At 36.9% G+C, this 25568-nt stretch overlaps 1 protein-coding gene and 1 non-coding gene across 4 annotated transcripts in view; both read right to left on the reverse strand.

Annotated features, from left to right (window-relative positions):
• The window catches only part of TMEM131 (transmembrane protein 131), a 244452-nt gene that overhangs the window by 98429 nt on the left and 120455 nt on the right, over positions 1–25568 (reverse strand). For all 3 annotated transcript variants that reach the window (XM_021701291.1, XM_021701290.2, XM_021701289.1), the window contains exon 5: positions 8780–8903. In XM_021701291.1, coding sequence (XP_021556966.1) covers positions 8780–8903 — 124 coding nt within the window. The remainder of the gene's footprint in view (positions 1–8779; positions 8904–25568) is intronic.
• On the reverse strand, positions 18577–18711 carry LOC123326117. Its single transcript, XR_006540896.1, has one exon. It is a non-coding gene; the product is annotated as a small nucleolar RNA SNORA42/SNORA80 family (small nucleolar RNA).

The following is a 25568-nucleotide window of genomic DNA, read 5'->3' on the forward strand; positions in this document are numbered from 1 at the left end:
ACATTCTTCAAGGCAGACCATATGACAGTACACAGAACAAGTCTTAACGGCCAATTTACGAAGACTGAAATAATACCAAGTATATTTTCAGACCATAACATTTTCAGACCATAATTGTATGAAACTAGAAATCAGCAAAATGGAAGCTGGAAAATCTACAAATGTGTGGAAATTAAACAACATAACCCTGAACAACCAAGGGGTCAAAAAAGAAATCAAAAGGGAAACCAAAAAAGATATTGAAACAAATGAAAATGGCGACACAACATACCAAAACTTATGCTATGCTGCAAAAGCAGTTCTAAGAGGGACTTTATAGTTATAAATGCATATGTTAAGAAAATAGAAGCATCTCAAATAAACAACCTAACTTTACACCTCAAGGAACTAGAAATAGAAGAAAAAACCCAAGTCCAAAATTAGCAGAAGGGAAGAAGTAAAAATCAGAGCAGAAATAAATAAAATAGAGACCAGAAAAACAAAAAAGGAAAAAAACAGTGAAACTAAGAGCTGGTTTCAAAAAGATAAAACAAATCGGCAAACCTTTAGCTATACAAACCATGAAAGAAGACAATATTCAAAGTCAGAAATGAAAGAGGAGACATTGCAAATGATACTACAGAAATACACAGATCATAAGAGACTAGTATGAACAATTATATGCCAACACATTGGATAACCTAGAAGGAATGGATAATTCTCAGAAACATACAACCTACCAAGACTGAATCAGGAAGAAATAGAAAATCTGAATAGACCAGTGAATAAGGAGATTGAATCACTAACCAAAAACCTCCCAACATAGAAAACCCCAGGATAAGCTGGTTTCACTAATGAATTCTACCAAACATTTAAAGAAGAATTAATGCCATCTTTCTCAAACTCTTCTAAAAAACTGAAGGGACAGAACACGTCAAAATTCATTTTATGAAGCCAGCATAACCCTGATACCAAAGCCAGACAAGGACAAACAAAAAAATTCCAGTCCAATACCCTCGATGAATGGATGCAAAAATTCTCAAAAAATATTAGCAAACTGAATTCAACAGACATTGAAAGTTCTATACGCCATGACCAAGTAGGATTTCTTCTTGGGAGGGAAGGATGGTTCAAAAATGCAAATCAATAAATGTGATACACATTTAACAGAATGAAAGATAAAAATCAAAGGATCATCTCAATGTAGAAAAGCATTTGACAAAATACAACACATTTTCATGATAAAAACCCTCAACAGACTGGGTACAGATTGGACACAATTCTATATAATAAAGGCCACATATGAAAAATCCATAGCTCACACCATACTCAACAACAACAACAACAAAAATGAAAGCTTTTCCTCCAGGATCAGGAACAAGATGAGGGCGCCCACTCTCACCACACTTAATCAGAGTAATAATGGATGTCCTAGTTAGACCAATTAGGCAAGACAAAGAAATAAAAGGCATCTGAATCAGAAAGGAAGAAGTAAAATTGTCATATTTGCAGATGATCTGATTTTATATAGAGAAAATCCTAAATAAAGACTCAACCAAAAAACTGTGGGAATTAATCAACAAGTTCAGTGTATTTGCCGGATATAAAATCAACATATAGAAATCATTTATGTTGGTATAAACGAACAATGAAACATCTGAAAAAGAAATAAGTAAAACTATCCTGTTCATAGTAGGCATAAAAAAATACTTGGGAATAAATTTAACCAAGGAGGTGAACGATGTACAGATGTACAGGTGTACCTCATTTTACTGTGCTCCACCTTATTGTATTTCACAGATACTGTGTTTTGTTTTATTTTGTTTTTACAAATTGAAGGGTGTGTGGCAACCCTGTGCTGAGCAAGTCTATCGGTGTAATTTCTTTTCAATAGCATTTGCTCACTTTGTGTCTCTGTGTCACATTTTGGTAATTCCTGCAATATTTGAAACTTTTTCATTATTGCTATATTTGTTATGGTGATATGTGATTAATGATTATGACTCACTGAAAGCTCAGATAATGGTTAGCATTTTTTAGTAATAAAGTATTTTAAAATTGAAGTATATACACTGTTTTTTTAAAGACATAATGATACTGTGTGCTTAACAGACTACAATACAGTGTAAACATAAATTTTATGTGCCCTGGAAAACTAAAAAAAAAATCTTTTTATTGTGATATTCCCTTTATTGTTATATTCATTTTACTGTGGTGGTCTGGAACCAAACCCATAATATCTGAGGTATGCCTGTGTTATGAAAACTACAAAACCTTGATGAAAGAACCTGAAGAAGACACAAACAAATGGGAAGATATCCCATGTTCACTGATTTGAAGAATTAATATACTGATAACTGTCTGTTAAAATGTCCATACTATCTAAAGTCATCTAGAGAGTCAAGGCAATCCCTAGCAATATCCCAAAGACATTTTTTACAGAAATAGATAAAACAATCCTAAAATTTGTATGGAACCATAAAGAGTCCAAGTAGCCAACGCAATCATGAGAAAGAAGAACAAAGCTTAAGGCATCATATTTCCTGCTTTCAAACTATACTATGAAGCTGCAGTAATTAAAACAGTATGGTACTGACATTTACACCAATGGAATAGAGTGCCCAGAAATAAATCTCTGCATATGCAGTCAACTAATATTTGACAAGGAAGCCAAGAACACTCAATGGGAAAAGATAATCTGGTCAACAAATGGTGTCAGGAAAACTGGATAACTATGTGTAGAAAAAATGAAATTGGATCCGTATCTTCCAACACTCACCAAAATTAATTAAAAATGGATTAAAGGCTTAAACATAAGACCTGATACAATAAACCTCCAGAAGAAAACACTAATATTAGCGTGGGCCATGATTTTTTGAGTATGACACCAAAGGCACAAGCAACAAAAACAAAAAGCAATGAGTGGGACTATATCAAACTAAAAAACTTCTGCATGGCAAAACAGAAGATCAACAAAACAAAAAGGAAACCTATAATATGGGAGAAGATATTTGTAAATCATATGTCAGATAAGGGGTTAATATCTAAAATATATAAGGAACTCATACAACTTAATAACAAAAACCCAAAAATCTGATTTAAAAATGGGCAGATCAATAAACAGATATTTTCCCAAAGAAGGCATAGCCAACAGGTATACAAAAAGATGCTCAACAATTCTAATCATCACGGAAATGCAACTCAAAACCACAATGAGATATCACTTCATAACTGTTAGAATGGCTATCATTAAGAAGAGAAGAGAAAACAAGTGTTGATGGGATGTGGAGATAAGGGAATCCTGTACACTACTGGTGGGAATGTAAATTGGTTCAAAACAGTATGGAGGTTCCTCAAAAAATTAAAAATCAAGCAACAATATGATCTGGCAATCCTACCTCTGGGTACTTATCCAAAGGACATGAAAACAGGATATTGAAGAGATATATGCACTCCCATGTTCACTGGAGCGTTATTCACAATAGCCAGGATATCAAAACAACCCAAGTGTCTATCAACAGGTGAATAGGTAAAAAAGATATGGTATACACACACACAAACACACACCCCGTGGAATATTATTCAGCCATAAGAAAAAAAAGGAGATCCTGCCATTTGTAACAACATGGATGGACCCTGAGGGCATTGTACTTAATGAGATAAGCCAAACAGGAAAAGACAAATACTTTCTGCTGTCACTTATATGGAATCTAAAAAAGCCAAACTTGTAAAAACAGAGAACAGAATGGTGGTTACCAGGGACTGGATGATGGGGGAATTGGTGATATGTTGTTGAAGGGTACAAATGTAGAAGAAAAAGAAGTTCTAGAGATCTAATGCAGAGCATAGTGACCATAGACAATAACATAATATTATAAACTTCAAAGTTCCTAAGAAACTAGATCTTAATAGTTCCCACCAGAAAAGAGAAATGATAATTATGTGACATGACAGAGGTGTTAGCTAACGCTACGGTGGTAATCAGATTGCAATATATATATGTATCAAATCAACACACTGTACATCTTAAACTTTCACAATGTTATGTCAACTGTACACCTCAAACTCACAAAATGTTAAATGTCAATTGCATCACAATTTTTTTAAAAAAGAAAAAACTGGACCACACCTCCCACTGCACTCCTAATCCCTTTATCCTGTTTTTCTCTGCTCATCATCTAATCATCTGCTCATCATCTACTATTTTATATAATTTATTTATTTCTCTTGCCTCCCCTCTGCTGCTGCTGTCACCCAAACCCCCCAGAAGTATAAGTGAAGAATCTTTATTGTTCAGGGATAAATCCATAGTGCCTGGCACGTAGTAGGCGTTTAAGAAATATTTGTTAAATTAATTAATTCCTTATTTCCACACAGATGGTAAACTATTTTCTAATTTAAACTTTCTTACATGTTTTACTTTTTTTTTAAAGATTTTATTTATTTATTTGACAGAGAGAGACACAGTGAGAGAAGGAACACAAGCAGGAGGAGTGGGAGAGGGAGAAGCAGGCTTCCCGCGGAGCAGGGAACCTGATGTGGGGCTTGATCCCAAGACCCTGGGACCATGACCTGAGCTGAAGGCAGACGCTTAACAACTGAGCCGCCCAGACGCCCCTCTTACATGTTTTAAATTGCAAAAGTAATTAAGTGCTTATTTTACTTGGGGATACAGTGCCAAGATGTATGAAGAAACAGTTAATACAACAAACCCTCCCCCATTCTCATCCTTTTCAGCTTACCCAGTTAACCTATCTCTACCTTACTTTGGCTCTTATTAATATGTCCATATATGTACATATTTTCTACTTTTTATAAAAATGGCATCATATTCTAGTCTACAATGTGCTTTTCTTACACATTAACACATATATCATAGTATTATATATCAACAGATATGGATCAGTTCATTCTTTTTATTATCCACATAATAATTTTCCATACTACTACTAGATCACATTTTGTTCAATTCCCATTAACATGCATGGATATCAGAGTTTAACTTGAAATAGAATAAATAACGTCCAGGGTTCTACATCTAATTAAAAATAATCATTAATATTCATTAATGACCTTCAACCCATGAGAAGAGATATTATATTAAGCATAGTAAAATATGTGGGCTAAAACATTTTAATTTTAGTCACAGATTGAAACAATGTTTTCCTAGTTAATCTTCAGATTATATGAAAATTTAATCAATCAAAAAGTTCTAAACAATCAAGGAAACAATAATTTGTTTGCTTACCTGTGTCTGTAAGGCACTACATTTTTATAATTCTACCATAATAAAAATTTGACTATTAAAATAGAGTATTAAAAAAATCCGTATTCTTTGATACAAAACATATATTACATATTTTATGACCAATATACAATACAGTCATGAAAGATGAATAGGTCTAATTTGCAATCTTAATATTATGGAATTTTAAATTGTAAGTATAATTAACTAGACAATTATAGTTAATTAACAGGTAATTACAAATAACAGATAATTATTAGAAGTCATATATAGAAAAACAAATTGTCACACAACCACATTCCTTATTACCCTTATTATTCTTGATTTTCAGGTTAAAACAAGACCTTACTAAGGGGGTTATTTGCCTGTGGGTTATGACATGGTTATATAAAACTTGGTCTTTTAAAAAAATAACTACTCTTTTCTCTATTTCCTACTGGTTAGTTAATATAGAGATGATATTGGTAAATAACCGAAAACTTAAGTGAGTTACAGAAAATGTTTTTTCTCAAGGAAATAAGATCTGACCAGGAATTCTGAAGGTGACAAAGAGTTAAAATAAAATTACAGAAAGGGTCTGCTCTCCTGGACACGAGAAGACTCTTTTCATCTTTCACCAAAGGCTCTTAACGTAGGCATAAAATTGAAGTGGAGGGGAAACAAGGTTATTTCTTCCCCCAAGAGGTCATTCCATTTCTCCCCTCCACTTCTTGAGCTGCTGGAGTCCACACCTTACTGCAGGAAATTAAGATGGAAACCAAGAAGAAGAAGAAAGTAAGAGAAGACAGCACAGACTGTGGTTATCTTCTTCTGAAGCTAAATCTAGGTGACTCAACTGTAGGTATAGATTATTTTTATTGTTTAATTCCATCTCCTGACAATGGAAAACACATATTGATTTTTAACTTATCCTTTGACTAACATATACATTTAGTTTATCTTTTGAAGAATTTTTGGAAAAACTCTTCTCTTTGCATAAAGTTCATGTGTAGAAATAAGTCCCTGGGAGAGTCTAGTTCGGAAATGTCAAGCTAGTGGCCGTTAGCTTGTTTTGTTTGGTCTACACCATCTGTCTTTCTAAAACTGAATTTATTTTCAATGTGTAAAAACTGGAAGTTATCATATAAAAATTCCTATTTCTGATTCTTCTTGGAACATGAGAAGAACCGGGCATGGGCTTACATTCCCACATGGTAACCACCGGCTGGAGCCAAGTGCAGACTGATCCCTTTGGACCAGCCACGTGCTCCCCAGGTCATTCCATGTGGCCTGCTTCTCTCATTTACATTATTTATATGGTCCCTGTTAACCATCCGTATTTGGTCTAGTCTTTGTCTTATGATCAAAACATGAAAAAAGTGAAACCCTGGCCTTTAACAAGGGTGCAGCTTAGGCGTTTAAAAACAACAAAACATTGCTCGAATTAGCAAAGAACGTTAATGAGTTAAAAATAAAATCTGTAATGCAGTTGTGAACTATTTTTAAACTGTTTCCATTCTCACTTCACTATTTTGCTCTTTAACCCAACATGTCTCTGCACATTGGCCATGCCCGGAAGCTGGGTAGTTGCATTTACACATAAGTGCACCTCTATATGCAGGTGGTAACATATATGTCCCACACCATAGCTTAATAAGATACAAATCACTGGGTAGGCCAATAGAGCACCTAGACCCTCAACTTGGCTCTTGTCATTAACTGCATGACAGGGGCAAACCCTTCTGGAGTTGAGCTCTTTGTTTATTTGTATAATGAGGGTACTGGACTAGATGAATACATAAGTCTCTCCCCAGCACAGGCATTCTATTATTTGAGAACATCAGCACGTTTATAAAAGCTCTGAAAACATCCCTTAGGTAACGACAAAAAATAACTCCAGGAAAATTTATTTTAAGACCTATTTTAGAAAAGGGGCATTTTCCATGGGTATCACAAAAATAAAATTTTTATTACTGAAAGTAACATGCTAACTCATCAGTTCTTTGCTAATAAAATACTTTTAAATTTATTTATTTATTTATTTATTTAAGATTTTATTTATTTGACACAGAGAGATATAGCGAGAGCAGGAACACAAGCAGGGGGAGTGGGAGAGGGAGAAGCAGGCTTCCTGCCGAGCAGGGAGCCCGATGTGGGACTCGATCCCAGGACCCTGGGATCATGACCTGAGCTGAAGGCAGACGCTTAACGAATGAGCCACCCAGGCGCCCCAAAATACTTTTAAATTTAAAAAAGCCAAAATTATGTCATTTTATTTTTTACTCCAGAAGTTGCTAGCTAAGGACAGCATATGATGAAATAGGATTTTTGAAAGGAGGAATGTAAAATCTCAATAATTTATATAATTTTAGCTGCTTTAAAAAAAGATCCTTTTTATTTGGTCATAACTCTTCAAAGGAGTCAGTGGAAACTCCAGGAAGATGAAATTAAGTTCCACTCATTTACCTCCCTCTGATACTTGCTATTTAGCTTTCTTGGAAGCTCATTTATTAGTTATTTTAGCAGCCTATGTATTAAAGCTTAATGTATGTATTGTCTCAAATTCAAAATTTCTGAAGACCCCAGTTTTTGGTCAGAAAATTTTTTTTAATTACAAGTTTGCATACTATCTACAAAAATGATTACAAAGTTAAATTTTAGAGGATACTTGTGGTAGATAGAACTCTAAAACAGGCCCCCAAATTTCCTGCCCTAATCTCTGAGATTGTGACTATGAGAAGATACCATACTTATGGTTATTTATATTACACAATAAAAGGGATTTTGCAAATGTCACTGAGGTCATTAGTTAGTTGACGCAGTTCATCAAAAAGGAGACTATCCAGGTAGTCCTGACCTGATGACATGATTAAGGCAGAATTTTCTCCACTGGTGGCAGAAGAGGAAGCCAAAGAGACCTGAAGCATGAGGGAGATATGACACATTACTGTGGGCTTAAAGATGGTGACAAGCAATGTGGGCGCTCTAGGGAACTGAGATGGGTCCCTGGCCAAGAGCCAGCAATGAAATGGAGACCTCAATTCTATAAGCATAAGGAACTGAATTCTGCGGACAATTTAAATGAGGTTGGAAGTGGATTGTCCCTGAATCTCCAGTCAAGGACTCAGTCCAACTGACATCTTAATTACAGCCTTATGATACTCTGAGCAAAGAGCCCACTGGACTTACAGCTTATAAAAAAAACTATGTGCTAATAAGTGGGTGTTATTTTAAGCTATCACGTTTGTAGTAGTTTATTATGGAACAATAGAAAACTAACACAGTGCTGAGGAATTATTATTAAAAAGGAAAAAAAAATCAACTAAAGATCTGACTGCTACATTTTTCAGAGTGCCTAGGTTCAAAGTGGAATTATTAAGTTGTTTCATGTTGAGAAAACCAATGTGTGTTAAGAGTAGAAGTGATAATTCTTAGGAAATGGGGCAAACTGAAACCCAGAACAAATACGGAACATTCACATTGGATTTCAATTATAGCAAAATGAAATTATACATAAAAAAATCTAGATATTTCAATTTCAAACTCAAGGGAAACATTTTTAGTAGAAATACTTACCCTATTTTGAAAAAATGATGCATGAAAATGTGATGTTGTAGCAGATATTGATACTAAAGTAATAGTTTCTTCAGAACTAGGATTATGTAAGTAAACTTTTTCCATTTTTGGCATTCCAACTGGCCTGTAAAAAAAAACAAAACAAAAACCTGTCACAAATATTTCAAAGATCATTTCTAGTTGTTAAAAAAATTAAACATCAAAACTATTGGACAAATACATATCCAAACATCTAAAACTATTATAAATTGGTTTATATTTAAAATTACACACGAAAATGCATTCAACAAATATATGATGAGTGCCAATTTTATGTCACACACTGAGCCAGGGGCTGGTATATGATGAAGCAAGTCTCTGCTTGGAGGAAGCTTACAGTCAAGTGAGGAAGCAGGCAGGGAACAAAGTGGTCAGATGCTTGCACTGCTTTCTGTAATACCACCCTGCTTTCCTACTAATTCTTTTTTTTTTTCTTTTAAATGTTCATGCCCTTTTCTCCCCAAATTCCACTGATACATGCTCTTCAATTTAGGAAAAACTGAGTGGCAAAAGTTATGTGAGCCGATCTGCCTTATGAGTTAGGGGCAATTATTGTCCTCATTTTATAGATGAGGATACTGAGGCACAGAAAAGTTACTTAACTTGTCCAAAGTCATACTTGGAATCTAAATTAGAATCCAGACCATCTGGCTTTAGTCCATGTTCTAACTGATTATACTAAACTCTGCTCTCAAAGTAACAACATAAAACACACACTCAGTGGTCTGATACCCACAGATGCATTTTAATGTTCTCCTTGGCATCCACATTATAGTTTGTCTTAAAAGTGAAATCTCCTCAGTTATGTAGTCCATTGAGTACGTACACAGCTAATCTTAGTTGTACAGGCCTCCTGATTCCTACAGCATCAGAGAATTCTGCATATAAATTACATTTCTTCTTAAAGCTCTCTAATCATTTAATTGGCACCAGTCTTACTTCCTCAACAAGATTATCAGCACCAGTTCGGACAAAGGTTACATTATATATGCACCGTGCAGTCTCCATGTTATTTAGCACAGGCACTTGGTAAGAGTGTGCATGGGTGAGCTTGCTCCCCTCCACACCCCTCCCCAGTGGAAATTAAGGTCCTCCGTAACCTGACATCACTCAACCTAAACAAGTAACTAACTCCCTATGTTTTCACAGCCTTCCAACCTGGCTCAGGCTGGTTTCATGGGCATAGCCCCCCATGCCTTTACCAATCTCTTTGTTCTGTGTTTTCCTCCCTATCCTCTATGCCAATCCAAATCCTCATTTTCTAATTCAAATACAATTTCTTTCACAAGGTTCTCTCCTCAGGCAACTATTCTGGTCCACATTTTCATTTTTTTCATGCTACTGCTCTCCTTGAACACTCCACCCCCATACATACACAAACAACAATGCTGGAAAAATGTAGAAGCTAGAGAAAGGTACTGATCCCAAGGATTAACTAAAAAACAGCAAGAAACCCTTGGGGGACAGAAGGTTGCCTTGAACTGGAAGGCGCAGAAAAGTGAGGGACAAAGAATAGCCTAAGCTGACATGGAGAGGCTAGGGTAGAGGAAGTCTTCAAAACTTTATTCTTCTCCATTTCCTTCCCTGCTTGCCTTGGGACAATCAAGAGCCTGCCCCCTCAAACTAGAACAGCAGAGGGGCTTAGAGAGGTAAAAATCTGATAATCAACTACCCTGGAGCATACCCACCTCTAACTCCTCTCTTTGGTCCTCCAAAGACCAAGAGCTGTTTGATTACAATTTAGGAAGACACCTCCATCCAGATGATTCTGCTTAAGCACTATCAGATAGAGTGGTGGCCAACATAGGACAATTACCAGTTTTTACACATATGTGAGTGTGGAACTGGATCTTTCTTCCTTGGGGATAATCTCCCCTCTTAAATTCACAAGAGACAAGAACCAAAAAGGCTTGGTATTCTGCCTTACCTCAATATGCATTACAAGACAGGAGCTCTTAAGTTCACACATCAAAATAACATGATCTGTGAGGAGTATAATCAATTAGAAAACATACCATATTGTGGTAAACTGTAGTGTCCCTAATCTGCTGACAGAACCTGTGAGAGGATTATACTTCTCCTCTTCATTAACATTAGGCTTGGCCATAAGATTTTCTTTGGCCAATGAAATGTGAGTAAAAGTGACATATAACATTAAGTTTTTTAAAAGTCATCTTTTACTCTTTCCTCTTGTACATTGTTCCAAGAAATGCCATTTCTCAGATAGGAGTGCTGATTTCAGTCTTCATCCCACTAAGATTTTGGGGCTGGTTGTGGTCACAGTATATTTAACTTGGTAAGTTCTGCATAATATACACACGTGAAGTTGGAAAAGTTGAACCAAGAACTAAAAATAAGCACAATAGGATATATTTAAGGAGATATGGCAAGACATTAGTAAAACAAAGTAAGAAATCCTATAGAAAAAGAAAATATTAGTATAAAAATATAATGTATAAAGGTGGATAAAAATCTGTTAGTGAGTTGGAAGATCAGACTGACAATTTAGTTCAGAATTCAGCAAGAAAAAAATATATAGAATATTTTAAAAGAGCTAAAAGAAATAAAAGAGAAGCAGATATGTAGGGCATAACTAGAAATGGTAATGTTTAGAAGATGGACTATAGGGATATTTAAAGAGTATGGACAAAATTAATGGGTAAAATCCAAACTTTAAAAAAAAATGACAAACTAATTCTTTTTCTTTAAAGATTTACTTATTTGAGCAAGAGTGCATGCACATACATTGGGGGAAGGGACGTAAGGAGGAGGGAAAGAGCAGAAGGAGAAGGGGAGAGAAACTTTAACAGACTGCACTCAGTGAGGAGCCCAACCCGGGGCTTGATCTCATGACCCTGAGATCGTGACCTGAGACGAAACCAAGAGTGGGAGGCTTAACCGACTGTGCCACCCAGGCACCTCAAATATAAACTAGTTCTTAACTGAAAGGGTTTATGAAGTGTCAACAAGGAGAGATAAGGAAACCCTGTACTTAACAGAGTAAAATTTAAGAGTTCTTTATACAATGTGGATTAAATTGTCTTATGAGATTTTTGCAAGTATTTTCTCCCATTGTGTGGAGTCTTTTCACTTTCCTGATGGTATCATTTGCAATACAAAAGTTTTTAATTTTTTATGTAATTCAATTTGTATATTTTGTCTTTTATCACTGGTGCTTCTGGAGTCATATCTAAGAAACCACTGCATAACAGAGATATATTCCAATATTTTCTTCTAAAGGTTTTATAGTTTAGCTTTATTACATTTACATCTAGCTCTATGGTACACTTTGAATTAATTTTGTGTGAGGCAGGGATCCAACTTAACTCCTTCATATGTGGATACCCAGTTGTCCCAGCACCATTTGCTGCAAAGACTATTCTTTATCTATTTGTTTTGGCACCCTTGTCAAAATCAACCGGCAATAAATGTAAAGTTCTATTTCTGGGATCTAAATCCTTTTCCATTTATTTATGTCTTTCCTTATGGCAGTGTCACAGTGTCTTGACTAAAGCTTATGTGAAGTTTCTAATATTGGGCACTGAAAGTTCTCTATTGGTCTCCTTTTAAAAGAATGGCTATTCTGGATCCCTCTTATTTCATGTGAATTTTAAGGTCAGCCTGTCCATTTCTACAAAAATGTCAGTTGGGATTTTGATGGGGATTGTGCTGAATTCATAGATCAATTTAGGGAGTATCGCCATCTTTTTTCTGATCTATGAATATGAAATGGCTTCCATTTATTTAGTTCTTTAATTTCTTTTGACAATGGTCTGCTGTTTTTAGTACACAGGTCTTATATTACTTTTGTTAAATTTATATCTAAGTATTTTACTCTTTTTGAGTTATTATAAATGGAACTGTTTTCTTTTTTTTTTTTTTTTTCAAAGATTTTATTTATTTATTTGAAAGAGAGAGAGAGCACAAGAGGGGGGAGCGGGAGAGGGAGAAGCAGGCTCCCCGCTGAGCAGGGAGCCCGACGCGGGACTCGATCCCGGGACTCCAGGATCATGACCTGAGCCGAAGGCAGTCGCTTAACCAACTGAGCCACCCAGGCGCCCTGGAATTGTTTTCTTAATTTTTAATTGCTCATTGCCAGTGTATAGAAATATAATTTATTTTACATACTGATCTTATATCCTGTAACCTTGCTGAACTCCTTCTATTTTTTTTAAGTGGATTGCTTACGATTTTCTATATACAAGAGTGTAACATCCAAAAATAGAGATGGTTTTACTTTTTCCTTTCCAATCTGGGTGCCTTTTGCTTCTTTTTCTTGCATAACTGCCCTGGTTCTTGATGGAGGGAGAAATCTTTCAGTCTTTCACCATTAAATATGATGTTAGCTGTGGGACTTTCATAGGTGTTCTTTATCAGGCTAGGGAAATTCTCTTCTAGTCTTAGTTTTTTTGAGTGTTATTACCCTGAAAGGATGTATTTTCAAATCCTTTTTGTGTGTGTGTTTACTGACATGATGTTTTTCTCCCCTTTATTGTATTAACATGGTGTATATTATATTAATTGAATTTCAGATGTGGGCTTGAATTCACGATCCTGAGATTAAGACCTGAGCTGAGATCAAGAGTCAGTTGCTTAACCGACTGAGCCACCTAGGCACCCCGGTATATAATCATTTTTATGTGTTGCTGATTTTGGTTTTTATTATTTTGTGGATGAATTTTAACAAAAGGGGTACTGGTCTGTCGTTTTCTTGTAGTGTCTTTGTGAGGTTTTGGTAAAATGGTAATGCAGGCCTAACATACTGAGTTGGGAAATGTTCCCTCTTCTATTGTTTGGAAGAGTTCGTAGTGGATTGGTATTAATTCTTCTTTGAATTTTTGGTAGAATTAATCAATAAGGCTTTCTGTGCATCAGAGCTTTCATTCTGGGAAGTTTTTTGATTACTAATTCAAACTCTTTATAAGTCTATTCAGACTTTCTATTTCTTCTTAGGTCAGTTTTGGTAATTTGTGTCTTCAGGAATTTGTCCATTTCAACTGTTAATGAATTTGTTAGCATATAATTGTTCATGGTATCCCCTTATAATCCTTTTTAAAATTTCTATAAGGTTAATAGTAATGTCACCTCTTTCATTCCCGATTTTAGTAATTTGAGAGTCTTTTCTCTTTATTGCTTGGTCAGTCTAGCTAAGGGTTTGTCCATTTTGTTGTTCTTTTCAAAGAACCAATTTCTATTAATGTTCCCTATTATTTTTATCTGTATTTCATTTGTTTTTACTCTAGTCTTAATTATTTCTTTCTAATTATTTTTACCTTATTTTTCTTTTTCTAGTTTCTTAAGGTGGAAGGTTAGGTTTCTGACTTGAGATTTGTTTTCTTTGCTGATTAAGACATTTACAGCTGTAAGTTTCTTCCTGGGCAATGGTTTTGCTGCATCCCATAAGTTCTGGTATGTTATATTTTCATTTCACTCATCTGAAAGCATTTTCTAATTCCTCTCTTGATTTTCTTCTTTGATTCATTGGTTATTAAAGAATATGTTGCTTAATATCTCAAGATTCTTTTTTTTCCTGTATTGTTTTCCAGTTTACTTAATTAGAAAATGAAGTTAACAGAAAAGATACTTTGTATGACTTCAAAACTTACTGGGGCTTGCATTATGGTCTATCCTGGAGAATGTTCTATGTGTGTGTGAATAGTGTAAGTACTCTGTTGTTGAGTGGAATGTTCTATAGATGTCTACTGGGCCTAGGAGCTCTGTACTGTTTTCAGGACTTCTGTTTCTTTTGTTATCTCTTGTTTAGATAGTCTATCCATTATTGAAAGTAGAGTACTAAAGACTCTATTAATGCTGAATTGTCTGTTTTTCCCTTCAGTTCTGTCAGTTTTGCTCCTATACTTTGGGTTTCTATTGTTAGTTGAGTCTTGCTTTTTTAATCTGAAAATCTTGGTCTCTTAATTGGTGTGTTTAAACTATTTATATTTAATGTAATTATTGATATGGTTAAAGTACCATCTTGCTCGTTATTTTCTATTCTATCTCTTCTTTGTTTATAACTCTTTTATATGCATAATTTTCTTTTTTTTTTTTAAGGTTTTTTATTTATTTGACAGAGAGAGACACAACGAGAGAGGGAACACAAGCAGGGGGAGTGGGAGAGGGAGAAGCAGGCTTCCCGCTGAGCAGGGAGCCCGATGCGGGGCTCGATCCCAGGACTCTGGGACCATGACCTGAGCTGAAGGCAGAGGCTTGACGACTGAGCCACCCAGGTGCCCCTTATATGCATAATTTTCTAGTCCTGGCCCAATTAAACTAGAAATCAATAACAAAAAGATAACTCGATTCCCTATAAATATGTAAATAGATCAATGCATGCGTAAGTAACCCATGGATCAAAGACAAAATCTGAATAAAAATTAAGAACTATCTGGAACTGAATGAAAATGAAAAACCTAACTCACTAAAAGCTTGTATAATACAGCTCATTCTGTGCTTATAGAAAAATTCATGAATTTAAATCTACATATTTGAAAAGAAAAAACCTAAAAGTTAATGAGTTAAGCATCCATGTCATTAGAAAAAGAACAGCAAATTAAATCTAAAGGAAGTACAAAGAAAGAAATGTTAAAATAAGAATGGAAATCAATGGAGTAAAACATGTAAAATAGAGATGATCTATAAAGTCAGAAGTTCACAGGTCTTGGGGATAAAAAACTAGTAAGTTGATAACTACCTGACAAAACTGAGAAAGAAAAAAGAGATGGCACAAAATATCAGTATCAGCAATGATAAAAGGAGTTACAGCTACAGATGCTACAAACAGTAAAACAATCATAGAATGATATTAGCAACTTTATGTTAGTAAATTTGAAAATTATCCTGAAATTGCCAAACTCCTAGAAAAACACAGCTTACCAAAACTGGTAAATTAAAAAAATATATGTAAGCATTACAAAAAATAAAACTACTAAAGGGACACCTGGGTGGCACAGTCGGTTAAGTGCCCAACTCTTGATATCAGCTCACGTCTTGATCTCAGGGTTTTAAGTTCAAGCCCCACACTGGGCTCAACACTTAAAATAAAACAAAAAACTATTAAAGAAATTAAATTCATAATTTAAAACCTTACCACAAAGAAAATTCCAGCCCAGGAGTACTCTCTACTGGCAAATTTTACCACATATTTAAAGGTAATATTTTACCAATTAATTGGGGGGGGGGGCGGAGAGTGAAATGCAGGTACAAAATGGGGAAAAATGAGGAAGAACTCTATGACTCTAGATCTGAGTTGGGAAAACATGAATTAGAATTATTAGTATGAGACATGATTTACATATATGCATTTATTTTTTAAATTTTTTTTAGAGAGAGGGCTTGATCTCACGACCCTGAGATCATGACCTGAGCTGAAATCAAGAGTCAGATGCTGGGGCGCCTGGGTGGCTCAGTTGGTTAAGCGACTGCCTTCGGGTCAGGTCATGATCCTGGAGTCCCAGGATCGAGTCCCGCATCGGGCTCCCTGCTCAGCGGGGAGTCTGCCTCTCCCTCTGACCCTCCCCCTTCCCATGTGCTCTCTCTCTCTCTCAAATAAATAAATAAAATCTTTAAAAAAAAAAAAGTCAGATGCTTAACCGACTGAGCTACCCAGGTACCTCAATATATATGCATTTATATATATGCATATGTTTTGGGGTGCCTGGGTGGCTCAGTCGTTAAGCATCTGCCTTCAGCTCAAGTCATGATCCCAGGGTCCTGGGATCAAGCCCCGCATCGGGCTCCCTGCTCAGCAGGGAGCCTGCTTCTCCCTCTCCCACTCCCCCTGCTTGTGTTCCCTCTCTGTGTCTGTCAAATAAATAAATAAGATCTTTAAAAATATATATATATGCATATGTTTCTCCATAGATCTGTTCACACAAGCCTAGAAGCAATGACGTCCAGAGCAATAAGCACACTCGGTGCCCAGATATGGGTTTGAAACGTCACTCCCCATCAAAAGAAACCAGGACTTCTTGTACTTTTGGCTAATTCTAGGTCTAGGACAAGGAAAAGAGAAGGAAGTCTAGAATGCCTTATTGAATCAGAAAGCAAAGAAATGTTCAAAGGTTAATGGGACATATCAAAAAAAGATAGGAATCAGCTTAACCAGGCTTCCACTGGGAAAATATAAAGAGATGGATACTCTAAGTTAATAGCAATCAGAGAAATACAAAATTAACAATGAAGTATCACATTATCCCTATTTAACTAGCAAAATTAGAAAGTTGGCTAATGTTAAGGGTTAGTGCAAATATGTGGATGTGGAACTACACATGCAATGCTATTAGAGGAGCATAAAGTGGCACAGATACTCACAAAAGCAATCAGGCAATACCTAGATAGTGACGTGTACTCACACTCTATGACCTATGCATTCCACTCCTGGGCTTATATTCCAAAGAAATTCGCATGACAGTCCATACTGAACCTGTAAGAGGATTTCACGCAGGGCTGTTTGTGGTGGTAGGGTTACTAGAGGCAATATGTATAGCCACTGAAGAAAGAGTTATGGATAAAATGTGGATACTTTGTTATGGTTAGAAATAAGAGAACAGATGGACATCTAACAAAAATGGACCTTTAAAAAGGTAAGAAATAGAATGAACTATGCAGCCACTAAGGAAAACAATATGGAGGTTCCTCAAAAATTAAAAATAGAACTACCATATGATCCAGCGATCTCACTTCTTCCCATATCCAAAGGAAATGAAAACAGGATCTCGAAGAGATATCTGCACCCCCATGTTCACTGCAGCATTATTCACAAGAGCCAAAATATGGAAATAATCGAAGTGTCTGTCAGTGGATAAATGGATAAAGAAGATATGGTATGTATACATATACAGAGAAATATTATTCAGCCATGAGAAAGGACATCCTGCCACTTGTAATAACATGGTGGTCCTTGAGGGCATTATGCTAAATGAAGTCAGACAGGGAAAGACAAACACTCTATATCACTTATCTGTGTAATCTAAAAAAGCTGAACTCATAGAAACAGAGACTTAGAATGGTGGTTACCAGGGGCCGAGGAACGCAGAAAGAGGGAGATGTTGGTCAAAGAGTACAAACTCTTGGTGAGAAGATGAGTAAGTTCCAGGGATTTAATGTCCAGCATAGCAATTATAGTTATTAATACTGTATTATATACTTGAAAGTTGCCAAAACCTTAAATGTTCTCACCACAAAAGAGACGTGGTAATTATGTGATGTGATGGTGTTAGCTAACCCTACAGTGGTAATCATTCAGCAATATATAAGTATATCAAATCAACATGTTGTGTACCTTAAACCTATAGAATGTCACATGTAAATATCTCAAAAAAACAAAAAAAAAAAAAAAAAAACCCAGAATGAGCTATATCACAATATTTGTATACTAAGATATAATCACATAAACTAAAAATATATAATACCTATATGGGTGGCAGAGGTAAAACTACATATATATCTTATGCATTTTTCTGTGTGTATATTTCATGAAAAAAGGTAAAGACGGTGTTATGGTAAAGTAATGAGAATACTCTGGAAAGTAACACTACTCTACAATCATTAAGCATCATCATATAAAACTAGAATAAAGCATTTAAAGGTTTTTTGTTTGTTTGTTTAGAGTGACCTCACCAGTCAAGATGGTTTTGCTATGTGAACTATTTACTTGAGGTCAGTGAATCAAAAGGTATTCGCTGAAGGCCTATATTTGAGCCAGCTTTATAATGATGCTGGCTTATTTTTATAGTTGTTTTTTTTTTTTTTCTTTTTACCGTGTGACCTGCTTCAGTGCCTGCAGCCTATGGCACAGAGGCCAGGCAATGGTTCGGGGCCACAGTTTGCTCTGGCTCGGAGCACTGTGAGAAGCCCAGGGGGACAAGCCTGCCATAAATCCAAACCCATGCGTTATAGTTGATTCTTATGTAACTGTATAATGCTCAATCCTATTTAGTCAGACAGTGAGCCCCATATATTAAATATCCCTCAAGAATTCAATTTTAAAAGTAGTTTAACAAATGCTACATAAAATAGAGTATTACAGAACTCAGGGTGGGAAGTATTATAATTAAACATTACAAAAAATAAACTCAAAGGTCATTTTATTGTCCAACTAGAAATTTTAGTCTGGGGGCGCCTGGGTGGCTCAGTCGTTAAGAGTCTGCCTTCGGCTCAGGTCACGATCCCAGGGTCCTGGGATCGAGTCCCACGTCAGGCTCCCTGCTCAGCGGGGAGCCTGCTTCTCCCTCTCCCACTCCCCCTGCTTGTGTTCCCTCTCTCGCTGTGTCTCTCTCTGTCAAATAAATAAATAAAATCTTTAAAAAAAAAAAAAAAAGAAATTTTAGTCTGTTTCCTTATAGGTTTTTGTCTAACTTCCTCACTGGGACTTCATAGTCTTTTTTTTTTTTTAATCCTTAAAGTCAGAAGTTGGTCAGAATTACATGTATTCAAACTGACTTAATATAGTCACATTTTTTCACTTGATTTTCATATTCTGTATCATCTAAATCAACATCAAAATCTAATTTACCACTTTATTCAGTTCTTCTGCAGCTTTATCTACAGTTTAATCTTCGATTATTTTAAACATTTCGTCATTTCTAGAATGGAATAACAGTCTCTTCTCCCACATCACACAGAAAAGTCAGGTTTGTCTGCGTAAGGTTCACCAATTATGTAAATAAGAATTATTCACTGTCTTTTGTAACATTTAACACATTTTAATGGTTTTGATAATGGTCTGCGCTGTGGTTTATTTTACACGTCATTTGACAATTTCTTTATAATGATGACACGAAGCTTTGTTGTTGTGGTTAATGTTTTCTGGTGCCTCCAAGGGCTTGAACACCCAGTCTTATTCCCCTTCTGAGAGCTCATCAATGTAGATGCTACCACCTCTTGTCACAAGCGGGAAGGATGTGGAACCAAAAACCTGGTCCAAAATCATTCCATGGCTTACAGCCCAGCCACCATGAGGTCCAAAATATTTCTGTGGCTTAATAGTCCAGCCACGAGGAAAAAACCCAAAGGTGGAACCAGGACTTGGTCCTGAGGCAGGGACAGAGAGGGGTATCCACAGGGAAGCTTATAACAACACATTTAGGGTTAGGAAGTAGGAAGCTGATTACCCTCACAAGCTCTTCAAGCTTAGTGGAATTCCTCTTGCCTCTGGTAAAAGGAGCTAGATCCCTTAACCAACAGGCTCGTCAATCCCAGGTGGGAGGGTCACAGGACCATGAAAGTAGGGAAGTAGGTACAGATCCAGCTGGGGCCTCAAATTTTGGGCATGTTGTTGCAGGGAGAAGCTGTATAAAGACAGTATGGAAGATAAAATTCTTTTTCCTCAAGCTTCATATAGACATATAAATAGAACGACAGTACACAGAAATAAAAATGGCCTTACATCCTGAAAGTTTACCACTAACATGCTTTCTTCAATAAATATGCTCTTTCACAATTCAAGTGTTCTGTAGGCTAAGTAGCAACCAGTCATTCACCTCCCTATGAATTTGATTTACTTAATGTTTTCCCTCCTGTGGCCTCAGTGTAATCAATCTCAGTTATGATAAAGAAGACAGAGTATAAGATGGACAGGTAGTCTGGGGGATCCTTCAAGAAGACAGGACAGAAGATGGCTGCAGGAGAGGACTATGGGGTAAGGAAGCGAGCTTGGATGGCTTTGCGGCCTGGCAGCAGGGAGTGGATCAGAATGCTTGGTGTGCAATGCTGCTGAGCTGGCCTTGCTCTTCTTTCGAGGGATCAAAGAGGAAAGGCCCTGGCCACACCCTACAGAAATGAACCTTTGCTCAGAGGAGAACAGTCATCTACTTATGTTGTTCAAAGAGGTTTGGAGTAAGAGGAAGAGAGGAAAGATCTCAGGAAGGGTGTCAGTAGGCTACTCTAGTTAGGCAGGCTCCGACAGAGCAGGCTTCCTGCAGCTCTGGGCGGTCCACACCACAAGAAGCAGAGGGAGTCCTCCTCGAACATACCTCATATAAACAGCTTCCCCTAACCCTCCCTCCCCTCAGTTTCTCTGGGGATGTGAACAGAATCCATGATAAAGTGGGAGACTTAGAAGTCACACTAAACCACGGAAAACTTTGGCCAAGTACTAATGCATGCTTACTTGTAAATAAATAAGCAGTGCATTAGTTTTCTGCAACATAACAAATTACCAGAAACTTAGAGGCTGAAAGCAATACCCATTTATTATCTTACAAGTCTGTAAGTCCAAAGTCCAGGCCCAGCGTGACTAGGTGATGTGCTCAGGGGTCTCACTCACTCAAGCTCAAAGTCCTCTTCTAGGCTCATGCAGGTTATTGGTGATATTTAGGTTGCTCCCAGTCTCTTGCCATATGGCCCTCTCCATTTCCAAAACTGGCACAAGAAACTCCCTTGCATCCAACACTTCTCATGCTTGAAAACACAGCATTTCTGTCTATGACTGCTATAGCCAAATGTTGAGGGCTCATGACATCAGCTCAGGGCCCCAGATTATCTCCCTATCTTACAGGTCAACTGATTTGGGACCTTAATTACATTTCCAAAATCCTTTACAGCAACATCTAGATTAGTGTTTGATTGGGAGATGTGTGTGCATCTCGTAGGCAAGGAATTTGGGGGACCATCTTAGAATTTCGCTTGCCATAAGCAGCATGTGTGACTGCGTGGCTAGACAGGTAAGATTTAAAAATAAAACAAAGATTTTCAAATGCCTGCAGTGCTGGTTCTGTTTGTTTCTACTGTCGGCTACTCCAAAGACAGAAGGAGGACCAAAGGGGAGAGTGTGAATTATTTATAGATAAACCAAGCAGAATCAAATATATGGCTGTTCTCTGTGCTGTTTGTGCACAGCTACTGACTGTCCATACTCCGGAAGAGTCTGAAGTGCAAAAGAATTAGGAAGAAGCAGCTATGAACTAGACACCAGCTTGGAAAGTAAGCTGTAATTCTGTGGTCAGTGGCCAGTTTCCCGTGCCACAGAAAGACAACACAATGCCAGGACACAGCTGAAGAAATGGCTGAGCAACTACCCTCAGACAAACCCTATGAATGACAGTGACACAGCACTCTACTAAACACAGCTTTTGGCAGGTAACTGGGCCGAATCAATATGCAGTACTTTGTACCACTCAATTAACACAAAATCCGAGCATCTTCTTATACACATTTGAGATTGGGGGCTGAGGGGTCTGCTGGTGGAACAGTCAATAACTGAAAAAGCAGAAAGGAACCAAACATCCCTTTAGAAAAGAGAACCTACTTGATTTTATTGGAATATGAAAAAGTGATTAGAAGAAACATCTTTCATGAACTGAATTTAACTTGAAAATAAAGACCTCTGTTTTTAGCAACAGACTATTCAATAACTTCCATTTTTTTAAGACATTAATTAGGTCTCCATTTTAAGCTTTAGATTTGAAACCAAGATTTTCTGCACTTAATAATTACATAAACCAAAGAACTCAGTAAACCAAGTTTCCACCCAAAGCATCTTTCACAGTCTGCAATAAGTGTTTGAAAAAAGGAGTTGTTATGGAAACAAAAATATTTAACAGCATTGGCATAAATAACTAAGAGGGGTGCAGAGGGATGGGGGGAGGCGGACATGCCTAGATTGTTCCAACTAATTGTTACAGAGAAAGCAGGGAAGGGAGGGAGAGGGGGAAAGAGACAGAATTAAAGAATAAATTTAAATGTAATGGGTGAAAACAAAGAAAGCCTATTTTTGAAGAAAGTTAACTTGATTTACTGCGAAAGAAGCTCTAGAGGGCAGTAAGAATGGTCAGAGTTGTCAGTACAGAGGGGTCTGGAAGGCGGCCAGGGTATGTCCTAGAGCTGCATCCTCGCTAAAGGGCCTGAAACCCTCCTGGAAGCCCTGGATGACCACCAGATGCAGCTCAGTATGGTAAATTCTATCCAATTTAAAGTTTTTCAGATACTGCAAAGTGTGTTTTAAAATTATGAGTGACTTCTGGTTTAGCAAAAAGACCACAAGCAGTGTAGAAATAATTCACAGAAAACATAAGGCAAAACTTCAGTGCATGAGTCAAGGTAGTAAGCAATGATAACTCTACTTACAATTTTTGGAAAAAAAATATTATAAAGTGTTCTGTTAAGGATATTCTTCTCAAGTCCTAAAATTACTGCTACACATATCAAGTCAATGAAACATTTATAGCATGGGCATTAAGTCAGTACACTGCCAGATCAAGTAGAAAAGGTAAAGCAAATGTTCAATGCAGTCTGGCAAAAACACTTGGGAATGTAAAGTTAATTTAACTGAAACAAAGAAATCAGCGGGCAATGTTGTTGGACTTTAAAGATAATGTACTGTATGTAAGTGTTAAGTGTGAAATATGTGCCAGAGATACAAAGATAAATAAATTATCTTCAAAGCCAGGTCTAGAAGGGAAGCAGACATCTAAACAGACAGAGCAATAACCAGCGTGCTGACAGAACTTAGTAGATGTAATGAGTAATGAAGACTCTGATTCCATTGTTGATATTTGATTACTGAGAGTTTTCAAGCCCCATAATGTCCCCTCACCTTATATTCCACAAATGGGCAAGCCAGTAAGAAAGCCTGTACTCTCGCTCTTAGATGCAGTGAGAAGTTCAAACTTTATGAGTCCACCCCAGCCTCAGCCCCAACCACAATAAAAGTCAAGCCGGTCTCCTTTCTCCGCTCACTCAGGCCATTTTTCAGACTTGCTTGGGAGCCCCCCTGCTCTCCCCAGAATGCTTTATTATGTGAGTATAATAAATCTTCCCACACCCTCTTCATGTGTGTGCATGTGATGTCATCAGTCTTGGTTCAGTATTCCTTCCAATATATGTCCATTTTTCCCTCTAGTTTCAGTCAGATTTCTATCACTTAGAACCAAACAACTGAAGCATTGACCAAAACTGAGGGAATAAAGGCACCTGTAATTATTGTTAATTTTCTTACAATATGAATAGTGGTACTGTAGTTATGTACAAAGTCCTTACATATGGAAATGTGTGCCAAAGAGTATAGGAATAAAATGTTACTATGTCTGCTTTCAAATGATTTAAAATTGACAAAAATATGAATATGCAAAAATCTTAATTACTGAATTTAGGTTAAGAGTACATTCATTACCTGTTCTTTCTCCTTTGTTTGTTTTGTTTTGATTATATGAAAGCATCCATACAATTCTTTTTGGAGGGGAGACTCAAAGTATGTACAACATGCCTAGTGCTTAGAAAGACCACTTACTTCAGGAAACGGTAAGTAGTTCTCCACAGGGGTGGCTTAGGGTGAGGGCGCAGGTAAGAAAGGTAAAGGACAGATTTTATGTTGAGAAATTTAGCGTCTATCCTAAAGACATTTGGAAACGATCAAAGGATTTTTTTTTGTGGGAAAGAGTACAGTAAATGACATGATTTGGATAGTAAAAAGATTTCCTATCTTTGACAGTGTTGATCATAAATTGGAAAATGGAAGGCATATGGTAAGAGTCTAGATAAGAAATGATGAGGGCCTGAATTAAGAGGAGAAGGGTAAGAAATAAAGGTTAGAGAAGAGCAGACATGAAAAGTTCATAGAATTCTGGTAATGGATTTGGTGGGGGGAAGGGATGGAGTGCTTTGAGGTAAAGGAAAGAATCCAGGAAACATGAGTATTTTTGGCTTTGGTGACTGCTTTATACCATTCATGGAGATTGGAAATACAGAAGCAAGAGCAGGGCACACTGAGTTTCAGGTGTTGTCGGAGAAAAATGGTAGTGTTTGGGAAGAGGGACGAGACACAGGTTTGGAAACCATAGGCATATGTCAAGGGTGTGGAAGAGAGCACCCCATAAGAGAGTGTGGAGTTGGCTGAAAGAGGCTGAGGAAAGAGAAGCAGCTACAGTTAGGGGATAGACAGGGAACAGAACCCTGAAAGAAGCTAAGAAAAAATGGCTTTAAGACACAGGAAGAAAACACTGTGGTTCACAAGGGTAGAGGCCAAGAAAGATCTGAGAAGGAGGAAGTCAGTGGTGTCATGTACTCTACAAGAGACCAAGAAAGACAAGATTATTAAGGTTACCTAACAAAAAGACCTAAAGTAGGGCAGTTCCAGGGTCAATTAATTCTGCAGTTTAACACTATTATCAAGGACGCAAGTTCTTTCCATTTTTCTACTCTCAGACAAATTTTGCTGGCTTTATCCTCAGCCTAGCACCTCTGATGGATTGCAAGATGGTTGCCATAGTACCCCAGGCATTGCATGCAGACAATATCCAGCATGGAAGAGGGGTAATTCTTTCTTAAGTCTCTTTTTTAGAATGGGGGAAAAAAACCTATTCCCAGAAATCCTTTAGTAGACCTGACTTCATATTATTGGGTAGACCTGGGTCACACGTCCACCCCTGAACTGATCATAAACAAGAATGGGAGTATTACAATTGACTCAGATTAATCAGGAATACTCCTGAGCTGGAGACAGGGTCACTTGTCCTAAGGGCTGGATAACTGAAAAACCTGGGGTTGTATTAACAAAAAGGTGAGGGGAGATGTTGAATAGGTAACTAATGGGCATGTAAGGGGCCGCTCTGTACTAACGTATTCTACTCTGATTTTTTCCAAATAATGATACTTTATTTAAGAAAGAGCAAGGATTTTTGAGGCAGAAAGACAAGTGGTCAATGCAGGAAAAAATTCCAATCAAGTAAGCTTTATGTTTCTGAGAGTGGAAGGAAGCCAAACATAGAATAACTTTAAAGGAGGATGTATCCTAAAACCTCTCTGATTTCCT

The sequence above is a fragment of the Neomonachus schauinslandi genome, chromosome 10 (assembly GCF_002201575.2).
Source record: "Neomonachus schauinslandi chromosome 10, ASM220157v2, whole genome shotgun sequence".
Taxonomy (NCBI): domain Eukaryota; kingdom Metazoa; phylum Chordata; class Mammalia; order Carnivora; family Phocidae; genus Neomonachus; species Neomonachus schauinslandi.